Consider the following 11,743-nt stretch of genomic DNA (forward strand, 5'->3'; position numbering starts at 1 on the left):
TAGATAATTAATCAAATAAAATTTAGATTTCATAATGGATATAGTTAATGCATATATCTGGCATTGGTACTATGTGAAGGGCTGGATTTGATTGGACGATGCTACCTACTCATCAAGGCTCATGGGTCCATCAAGCTTTAAGGAAAAGTTTATTTGACATGTTAAAAATATGGATACATTACCTGTTTTTCTACTGTATTATTCATTACAGGACGTTGATATCCGCTGCCCAGTGTATATAAAGCATGATCAACAAAGCTACGAGAGCATCCTTACAAAGAAAGTTTAGAGTTTATAAACCAAAGAAGATAAAACAACTATGGCAATAGCTTCTCGATGGAGAGAACTTAGCGGAGAAAATTACTGGGAGGGTCTGTTGCGCCCTCTGGATATCGATCTCCGCCGCTATCTCATTCACTATTGTCAAAGGGCCGGAGCCGCCGGTGATGCTTTCAATGGGACTAGGGCATCCAAGGGTTATGCCCATAGCCTATATACCCTGCTGATGAGTTTTTCGCTAGGGTTGGTCTCGAAACCGGTAACTCTTACCATTATAAAGTGGTGAGCTTTATATATGCTGCTACAGCTGCCGATGAAGTTGCCTATTTCGGATATGTCGCGGTGGCCACCGACCAAGGAAAAGCTGCTCTGGGAAGGAGGGATATTCTCGTTTCGTGGAGGGGAACCATAACACACACCGAGTGGGCTAACGATGCTAATATTTTTCAAACATCGGCTAAAGAATTGTTCGGACACGACATTTTCGGACACGACATTGTTCAGGTGCATGCCGGTTTTCAACATCTATACAAAGTCAATTGCAAATTCGCCTTATGCCAAAACCAGCGCCAGGGAACAGGTAAATCTTTACATGTATCCATGTACATACACATTTACGTATACGTACGTATATGATGACTTAACAGTTCATTAATTTGCTATTAATGGTCCGTCAGGTTTGTAAAGTGTTGCAGCAGCTGATAACTATGTATCAGAATGAGGAGGTGAGCATAACTGTGACAGGCCATAGTCTGGGCGCTGCACTTGCATCCCTAAACGCTATGGACATTGCTCACAATGGGTTCAATAAGCCTGCAGGCAATCCGAATAAGGCCTTCATGGTGACTGCTTGTCCTATAAAGAAAGGAAAATGTTTTAGAATTAGACAAGTATGGGTTCCTAAGGGAACAAGAGGCATTGAAACTAGGATCCAAAGCAATTTGGATACCAAAATCCAATTAAATGTCTCTTGTAGGTGTGTGGGAGCAATGGTGATGAAAGTGAAGACATTCAAATGCTCTAGCCACACTTGAAAATGAATGGGTAACCTCTAAGCTTAATGTTTTTGTTTTGATTAATTGGTTGTCTATTTGTTGTATGCATGCATGAGTTTTGATTTTAAATAATTTTATGTTTTTCATCTCATGTATGTTGAAAAGTGTATTGTGATGATCATTTTCTAAAGTTTTAATGATTTTTCATAAATATTTGTTCATCATAATTAATTTTGGTCAAAATTAATTTTAATGGTTTGTTTGTATAAATTTTTAGTTTTTGACATTAATTTAAATGTTGATGCATGTGATTTGTTGCAAATGATATATATCTAACAATTGATATCAATTTTTCAAATGCATAACATCTTTTGATAGCTTTATGCACATGAACTTAAATACAACAATTAATATTGCATGAAGTATATTAGACTTGGATATATTGAATTTCATGTGCTAATAACATGTTTGTTCATCTTTGTTGAAATTCAATGTCTTTTAAGTGTCATGCCTTTAAAGTCAATTTTTTTTTGTTTGGAATGCATTTATTGAGGGGGAGCTTTGATTTTTCAAATGATTTTATGCTAAAATTTGATCACTTACTCTCCATTGTTATTCTTGAACTTTAAAGTTGAATTATTTTTGATATAACAAAAAGGGGGAGAAGTATGAGTTTGAAATTTTCAATTTAAAGAATGAAAAGGGGGAGCTTTAATATTTTCCAAATATTTATATTTTCATGAAATATTTTATTAAGGGGGAGTTTTGCCAAAAACAAATTTTCAAATGTTTTGTTATATCAAAAAGGAGGAGATTGTTGAACTATGTTTTATAATATTTTGATATAACAAATTAAGCCAAAATGTTTTTGGACTTGATTGAATTTGTTCAAAGTTTTCAAAAATAATTCAAAGTCCATTGAACTAGAATTTGAGCACAAAAAAGGTTTTCTGGGTACGTAGAACCGATACTGTTTTTATAGTATCCATACTACATGAACAATATCAATATTGTTCATGTGGTACTGGTACCAAAGGTAAGAGAAATATTGATACCCTCTAGGTAGTATCGATACTGCCAGTTGTTTTCCAAATTGCTCAAATTCCATAATGCAAAATAGATACCGATACCCAATGGGGTACCTATACTACTTTACACTTTAGTATATGTCAAAATGATTTTTTGAAATAATAAAACGTGGTTCGAGGAGTTGCCACCAACCTTTGATTAAGGTGTGATTGGGCACCCAAAAAAATATTTTCCATTTTAAAAAATATTAATTTTAATTAAAACAACAAATTTGCGGTCTACGTTACCAAAATTTGAGTTTAGGAGTCGGTTACGTGTGGGAAGGATTAGCACCCCCACAACGCCCTAAAGCGATACCTAGACGATTAATTAGTTGTCTTTGCAATGAAATTTAAGAATTCAAGTCTAATTTAATTTAAGATCCCCTACAAGTAATATTCTTTTGAATTTCAAGATGAAACACAATAATATTTAATTATTTCCTATTGAGAATGATCGACCTTCTATACTTTAGAGTAGTCGATTCTTACTCCAATCGAAATAAGGAAATATTAAAATTTCATTCTAAAGTTCATTAATAATTCAAAATAACAACAACCAAAATAATTTTAAGATAGAAAACGATAATATCTAATTATTTCCAATCGAGAATAAATGACCTTTCATGCCTTAAAACAATACTTTATTACCCCAATTGAAATAAAGAGATATCACTATTTCGTCTTAAAATTCAATATTGATTCGAGTGAAAACGATAATATCTAATGAATATATTAGTGTATTGGTGTTTTTATCAATATATTTGTTTTCATAAATATATTATTTTATTATTATATTTATTATATATATATTTATTAAAAAAAAGAAAAAATAATGAATGTTGTGTAAATATGTTTATTTATACATATAGGTGTAAACATTTTTTTGCATGTAAAATGTATGTTATCCTCATAAGTATATCTTTATTCGACTAAAAAATTGAATTAAGGGTAATAATCTTTCATTTTAGGATTGTTGTGAAGTCACTATCTTAACATGTAAGAAAATTACTTTCGATAATTTTAAAATGAAAGTGTATCTCGTCAAGTAAAACCCTAAAATTTTATTACCCGTAAAATTTGAAAACGAGAGAAAAAGAAATGTTCATATATTTAAATTTATCGAGAATAGATCTTTAGAACTTATAAAAGGCCTGATCTCGATATCTTTAAATAATCGAGCATCCTTCTTCTTTCTTAAATGATTAGTAATTTGTATTTAATTAATTTTACTTTTATCATTACTCATGCATTCGAATTAATAACAAATTTTAGAATGGAATTGTAATATTCCTTTATTTCGAATGGAGTAAGAAATAACTGCTTTAAGGCATGAGGGGTCTTCTCTTCTCGATAGCAAATAATAAAATATTGCCGTTTTTCATCCTAAAATTCAAGGAATATGTTTAAAAAGAAATCTTAAATTTAATTTGTTTTATTTTATTGGTATTTATGCATTTGAATTTAGAGTTAATGAACTTTAGAAATGGAATTGTAATATTTTTTTATTTCGATTGGAGTGGGAAATGATTGCTTTAAGGCATGAGAGGTTGTTTCTTCCCGATAGGAAATAATTAAATATTATTTTGTTTCGTTATAAAATTCAAAGAATATTATTGGCATGGATCTTAAACTAAATTAAACTCGAATTCGTAAATTTCATTGCAAATATAACTAATTAATCGACTAGGTACCGATTTAGGGCGCTGTGGGGTGTTAATCCTTTCCCACGTATAACCGACTCCCGAATTAAATTTTTTTGTAACGTGGACCGTAAAAATATTGTTTTAATAATTTTTAAATTAAATTTTATTAAAATGACAAAACATTTTGAGTGTCCAATTACACCCTAATCAAATATTGGTGGCGACTCTTCAAACCGCGTTTTATTTTATTTTAAAAGGAGACCCCAAATTAATCAAGACGATATTTTTTAAAAATCATTTGAAAAATAAATTTATTTTTTAAGAAATCTTTTCGACAATTATATTTTAATTTAAATACATATTAAATATCTAAAACTTTTTGTCTCAAAATTTGATCGCATTTTTGTGTACAATCGTTCCATTATATAGTCACAACCGTAGAAATTAAATTTCCTTGAAACATTAACCTAAGAAAATTATATCAAAACTACCTAAGGTTGATTTCATACACGCCGATCCTATTCCTCGAGTCTTGGTCGGTTGTCATTAATTTCTTTTATTAAGTTAAAACGATTATAAAATAGTATTTGTTTTAAATATTTTCATCAATTTGATAATAAATTCTCATCGTCCTGCTGCAGTAGGTGGTGCTTAAACTTGTAATCTCTTAAAAAAAAGCAACGATTCCTTTAACTATTAAGATAAGTTGGTTTGTACCGATATTCATTAATCAGAGGTTAGAGCACCTACTCTTTCCCGAGGTGTCTGAATCAGTTGTAGTAGATCGCGGTTAATTAAGTTTAATTTAATATATTAAAAATTATTAATTTTAATTTAATATATTAAAAAATAAAAAAATAAGAAAATTTTATGCTCGGTTTTTTTTTAAAAAAATTAAAATTTAGCACTTCATTTTTAATTTTCTGAAAACGCCGGTGGCTATTGTTGTTCAACAACAGAGTAATTTATTGAGTTTAGTTGGAGAACATGGTCTGGAGGGTCATCGAAAGCTAAAACCTGCAATGGAAACTCCCTGGTCAAAGAAGTCAAGGCATACGACGAACATGGTTTATACAAACCAGCCAATCTCCATTCATGAGTCACTGCAACGAGCATGTTATTATGAGAATCCAAATCAGATTTTGAGATTAGTGGAGAAGCAAAGTTGAGTGATAATCAAACCGATAAATTGGCATTAACGTTGTTCGATGAATCTACACCGGCCAGCCTGTCGTTGGGACTATTCACTTTGGCATAAATTCATGCCACGTCGATTATATTGTAGGAGCCGTGATATTTAACAATCAAGTAAATAATTTTAGTTAAAAAAGTATAATTTGTTAGCATGATTTGATAGTTTAAGATGAAATTAAAGTGTTTTTAAAATTTTAAGATTGATTTAAAACTAACAAAATAATTTAGAAACATTTGATGTGATTAATTTTTAATTATAAAATCACACAAACGTAACTCATTTGAATTTATTTTAAATATAATATATATATTTTAATTTAAATACACATTAAATATCTAAAACTTTTTGTCTCAAAATCTGAATCACACTTTTGTGTACAATCGTTCCAGTATATAGTCACATCCGTAGAAATTAAATTCCATTGAAACATTAACCTGAGAAAATTATATCAAAACTACCTAGGGTTAGATTTCATACACGCCGATCCTATTCCTCGAGTCTTGGTCGGTTGTTATTAATTTTTTTTATTAAGTTAAGCGATTATAAAACAATGTTTGTTTTAAATACTCTTATTCATTTGACAATGAACGTTCAATCATCTTGTTACAGTTGTTGGTGTTTAAATCTGTAACATCTAAAAACAACATCGACTTCTTTAATCACTAAACTAAATTGGTTTGTACTGATTTTCATTAATCCGAGTCTAGATCACCTACTCTTTCCAGTGGTGCATGAATCAGTTGTAGTAGACCGCGGTTAATTAATGCAAATTGAAGGGTCAAACCTACATAATTTTGACGATGACAATTAGTCAATTAAATGATAATATACTATAATATACATTTATTTTTAAATATTATTTTCTCATTTACATTCGTCGCGTATATAAACAACTAACAAATACTTATTTTTAATAAAATAAATAAATCTTAATAAATAGTGTTTGAAAAAACTCTTATCAATTTTTTTTGACAAATAAACATTTATTAATTTTAAACATGTATTCAAAAAGAAACATGACGTGTAAAAAATCAATAAATCAACTGATAAAAATAAGAATATATTTATAAATATAAATTTTTAAAGAGAATATATATATATATATACATTTGTTAATAATATAAAATTTTTGTATGAAAAATTACTAATGAAATAGATAATTAATCAAATAAAATTTAGATTTCATAATGGATATAGTTAATGCATATATCTGGCATTGGTACAATGTGAAGGGCTGGATTTGATTGGACGATGCTACCTACTCATCAAGGCTCATGGGTCCATCAAGCTTTAAGGAAATGTTTATTTGACATGTTAAAAATATGGATACATTACCTGTTTTTCTACTGTATTATTCATTACAGGACGTTGATATCCGCTGCCCAGTGTATATAAAGCATGCACAACAAAGCTACGAGAGAACTATGGCAATAGCTTCTCGATGGAGAGAACTTAGCGGAGAGAATAACTGGGAGGGTCTGTTGCGCCTTCTGGATATCGATCTCCGCCGCTATCTCATTCACTATTGTCAAAGGGCCGGAGCCGCCGGTGATGCTTTCAATGGGACTAGGGCATCCAAGGGTTATGCCCATAGCCTATACCCTGCTGATGAGTTTTTCGCTAGGGTTGGTCTCGAAACCGGTAACTCTTACCATTATAAAGTGGTGAGCTTTATATATGCTGCTACAGCTGCCGATGAAGTTGCCTATTTCGGATATGTCGCGGTGGCCACCGACCAAGGAAAAACTGCTCTGGGAAGGAGGGATATTCTCGTTTCGTGGAGGGGAACCATAACACACACCGAGTGGGCTAACGATGCTAATATTTTTCAAACATCGGCTAAAGAATTGTTCGGACACGACATTGTTCAGGTGCATGCTGGTTTTTACAACATCTATACAAAGTCAATTGCAAATTCCCCTTATGCCAAAACCAGCGCCAGGGAACAGGTAAATCTTTACATGTATCCATGTACATACACATTTACGTATACGTACGTATATGATGACTTAACAGTTCATTAATTTGCTATTAATGGTCCGTCAGGTTTGTAAAGTGTTGCAGCAGCTGATAACTATGTATCAGAATGAGGAGGTGAGCATAACTGTGACAGGCCATAGTCTGGGCGCTGCACTTGCAACCCTAAACGCTATGGACATTGCTCACAATGGGTTCAATAAGCCTGCAGGCAATCCGAATAAGGCCTTCATGGTGACTGCTTTTCCGATCGCGAGCCCCCGCATCGGGAACATGTTCTTCAGTGGCGTCTGTGATAAACTCGAGAATTTTCGTATCCTCCGGATTGTAAATTCGACGGACCACGTTCCAAAGCTCCCGTTCTTACCAGGAATCTACTTCCATGTGGGAAAAGAGTTAGGGCTTGACGCGACCAAGTCACCCTATTTGAAATGGAATATTAGTGCTCACAATTTGGAGGCTTACCAGCATGCAATTGCAGGGCAGCAAGAAAATGGAGAATTCAAACTGGAAGAAGAAGTTGGATTTGATAATGCCGTCATAAACAAATACACTGATGGTTTACTGGACGAATACAAAATACCAGATAACTGGTGGACTAAAGAATTGTTCAAAAACATGGTTCAGGCGGACGATGGGCACTGGAAGTTCAATGACATTGCCTTTGTGCCAGGTCCTCCACCAGCTTAAATGGATCCGTCCATGCATTATTACAAGTACCTCTACTTATATGTTTCCTGCAAAATAAGTACATCTACTTATCTGAGTAGCAGGGTTTCCTTGAATTAAAATATTGTTGGACGCCAAGCCTCTGTCGTTCAACATGATTTTGATGCCTTGACTTTGTGTTTGTCTATTACATATATTTTAAAGAATTAAGTTATTATTTTATTTTTCCAAGAATAGCGTTAATACTTGAAAATTCTAGTATTTGTCATGAAGTTTATGCCATACATTTATTCAGTGCATTTATATACTCATTTCGTTTCCTTCGTACTATCATTTTATTATACATCAATTGTAAAGAGAACAATATACATACATACGCACGAGTAAGATGAGTTTATTTAATAATGGATTTTTATACTGAATTAAATATTTAATACCTTTTAAAACACAATAAAAGTAGGCTTTTTCCCTTTAAATTGTAAGTCTAATCTTAATCCTACCCAAGGAGAAGATGGGGAGAGCTACTAATGAGTTTATAATTTATGATATAGGAGAATATGATGGAACGAATAGCCAACTGATCAAATATGATTGCTCTATTAAATTTTAGATTAATTATTTGAAGTATAAAAACATAAGAAAATTACTTAGAATATTTTAATAAAATTGTTTGTTTAAATTAAAGAAATGTAGTTGATAGTATTAATGTAACACCCCAACCCGTACCCGACCCGGATACGAATCCGAGATATCACATTAACTTTTTAAAACAACGTTCTTACTAAATCACAACACATTTGAACTTATATTAATAAAATACAAGTATATATTGATGAATTATGTTTGTTATAACAAATTTGAAAAAAATACTTTTTCATGAACAGTAATATACGTATGAACAGTACCCCGTGAACAATGAACAGTGTACCGATGGACCAAAAATTCGAACTTAAAATGTGTATTGATGCACTGCTACAATGCATCAATGCACTGCTACAGTAATTTCCAAAAAATACATAAAACTCATAAAAACTTAACCTTTCATCACTATAAATTTACCATTTTGTTTGCAAAATTAGTTCAACAAAATAAATTGAACATTATTAATTACATGCCACTATCTAAGTCAAAATTTCATCATAGGATGTCTTACTGATATTAAAATATACTCCTCGATGCTTGATGTCAACTTGAACTCTTTATTCCACTATTGGCTTTTTACCCACGCGTGAAAATCATCACACACTAAGTATATACTTAGTGAGGCAATTAAAACAATAAACAGTGCAATACAATTCATGCATTTCAATGTCAAAATCAAAATGCCATAAAACCATGTTATCAATATGTAATACCCTAATTTTGTCCGGGCCATTTAAATTCACTTGATGATTAACGAGAATTAATTTGGAGATGTTTGTGCTCGATGAAGATTTAATTCAAATAATGGAGCGTGGAATTTTGCATTTGAAGGCTTCAGGTGCTCGATTGGGATTGGAATCATATATGGAAATCGGGACACAAATTGAAATTCAATCACAAATACAAATTAAGTGTCCAAAGTCCATTGAGCCCAAACTAGACTCAAAATTACAAGACTCAATATACCCGAGGCCCAACAAACAAAGCCCATCAATAATTACATCAAGACCCGATCTAGTACTCTATTAGAGATACTCCTCACGTGAAGCCCCAGGATGTGCAGCAGCTCCAGCTCCAGCTCAGCTCCCCACATTCCCGTGCCCATGCTCCACAACACCCAAGTGTCTCCCACGTGAAGTCCTCAAGGTTATCAACAGCACTCCAACCGAGCAGCATGCCCCACAACCCACCAAACAGCAAGCCCAAAGCAATGCCACGCTCAGTCACCAAGACAACCGAGCACACATGAACTCACTTCTCCACGATGCACGAGACCCCAGCAGCCCGTGCTGCCCACGTTCCACGCGTGAAGACCCTGTGCCAATGGCTCCCAACGCACTCAGAACTCCAAGACAGTGCGCGAACCAACCAAGTGCTACCCACGTGAAGTCCCTCGGGGTTGTTCCCCATCACCCGTGCCCAGGCAGCTGAAGCCCCGTGACCAGCTCGCACCCGTGACCTGCAAGCACACCAAGCAAGGAGCAGGACGAAAGACACATAAAACAGAAAGCAAAAATCAACTAGAGAGGGGACTGAAAATGAAACCGAGTGGGGGGACGGAGAGGAGAACAAAAATGGTAACATAAGGGGGTTTCTGCTGGCCATCTTGAATTTTCTGTTGGGAAAACATTGTAAAAACACAGGGGGCTCCCCTTCGTTCGTGTAAGCATAGAGTTCCAAAAGAAATAAAAACGATTTTTCTTGCATCCATTTTTAAAAAAAAAACAACAACACAGAAAATCATCAAGCATTACTTTCATTTCTAATCATTCGAAGAAACATACAAGAACAACATATTTTCAAAAGAACATTTCTAAATCAAAATGAAACCAAAAGGAAGAAGTGGACTTACCTGGGTGGCTCGGTTCTCTTCGACCTCATATCGGGTCCGTTGGAGCGCCCTTCTCTTTGAATAGCTGGACCCTCAGTTGACAGGGGAACCCAAGCAGAAGCAATACAATAAACGTATTAAGGGCTCTTCAAAGCAAGTAAAGGTAAAGAGTGAGGTGAGTTCTTACCTTCCTTCGTTTGTGTTGTTGTCGATCTTAGGTCGCTTTAGAGGGAGATCGGGGTCTGAACGTCACCGATTTACGGCTATAGGGCGGAGGCCACGACGGCCTGGTGTGGTCGTGGGTTTTAGGGTAAAGTTGTTGTTTTTAGATTTGGGGTTTAGTTTAGGTTTCGTTCCCCGTTTGACTCGCCGGTGACCAGTGGTGCGAGAGGCGTTGTAGAGCTTTGAAGCTCTCGATGGTGTTCGTCGGGGAGAGGGAGCGCGTTGGTTTTGTGGGTTTTCTCGGTGAAGGAGAAAAAATGGGGAGAGTTTGGAGAGTTGAGAAAAGGGGGCACCAGCAAAGGACAATTCGAGGGCCCTGTTAGAATTCTGCCTGTTTTATATCGAACCTCTGCCCATTTTTCTTCGAAAGTCGCAGAGGGGGAAACTCATTCTAACCTTTTCCTCGAATTTATTTTTGAAAAAAGTATGCGAACTAGAGATCATGTGGTTAGGTTTATTTTTTGAGCAATCATGTGAATTAGATACCATGCGGTTAGGATTTTTTGTGAACAACAAAGCATGTGGGTAGATATCATGTCGGGTAGGATCTACTAAAACATGATTGAGTATTCAGCATGTGAGGGTAGGTTTTATTCGATGTTCACGGTACTTACTATCTTGTTGTTTATCTTATGCGTACTAACCCGTTTTTGTTCTATGTCGATTTTATTGTGCTTTTATTGTATTTGCATCCTCATGTCATCAAGGGGTGTTAATTCGCAAGTGATTAACTAACAAGAAGGCTGACCATATTGAGGCAATAAATTCTCCACTATGTAGTCAAAATCGGGAGATCCAGAGATGTTCAAGTGATCCATGAAGAATGACACCCGATGAATGACGATATCTGAAGCTGATTGAAGAATTCCTTTAAAGCTGCAAAGGACGAGATGTTGACTCAAGAGATAGATACAATCATACCAAGGACGAGAAGATCTTTCACAAAGACATGAAGACTATTTTGCGTTAAAGTGAAGATGGAGATCCCAAGATTCAATTTAAAGACATCTGACATCATCAAAGGTGATGAAATACGCCGGCAATTTTGGAGGTGCAATTCCAGATCCCAGGAAGAGTACGACTCGAGAAAATGAAGAGATGAAGAATCACATTTGTATTTTGACTACATGGTGTACTTACTGAATTCTTGTTGTCTAAGTGAACGGTTGTTATATAAGTGGTCACTTTTGAATTAACACCTTTTGCATTTGCATTTGCAT

At 34.4% G+C, this 11,743-nt stretch overlaps 2 protein-coding genes across 2 annotated transcripts; both read left to right on the plus strand.

Moving 5' to 3' along the window:
• The first annotated feature begins 319 nt into the window (after positions 1–319).
• Positions 320–5,156, plus strand: LOC120151772 (phospholipase A1-IIgamma-like). Its single transcript, XM_039164134.1, has 5 exons — positions 320–476; positions 587–701; positions 784–859; positions 957–1,121; positions 4,947–5,156. Exons 1-5 carry the CDS (start codon positions 320–322, stop codon positions 5,154–5,156), a joined length of 723 nt encoding a protein of 240 aa, XP_039020065.1.
• Positions 5,157–6,606: 1,450 nt separating this feature from the next.
• Positions 6,607–7,865, plus strand: LOC120153353 (phospholipase A1-IIgamma-like). The gene is made up of 2 exons (XM_039165327.1): positions 6,607–7,131; positions 7,229–7,865. Exons 1-2 carry the CDS (start codon positions 6,607–6,609, stop codon positions 7,847–7,849), a joined length of 1,146 nt encoding a protein of 381 aa, XP_039021258.1. The 3' UTR covers positions 7,850–7,865.
• The last annotated feature ends 3,878 nt before the right edge of the window (positions 7,866–11,743 follow it).

The sequence above is a fragment of the Hibiscus syriacus genome, unplaced genomic scaffold, assembly GCF_006381635.1.
Source record: "Hibiscus syriacus cultivar Baekdansim isolate YM2019G1 unplaced genomic scaffold, ASM638163v2 tig00002840_pilon, whole genome shotgun sequence".
NCBI lineage: Eukaryota > Viridiplantae > Streptophyta > Magnoliopsida > Malvales > Malvaceae > Hibiscus > Hibiscus syriacus.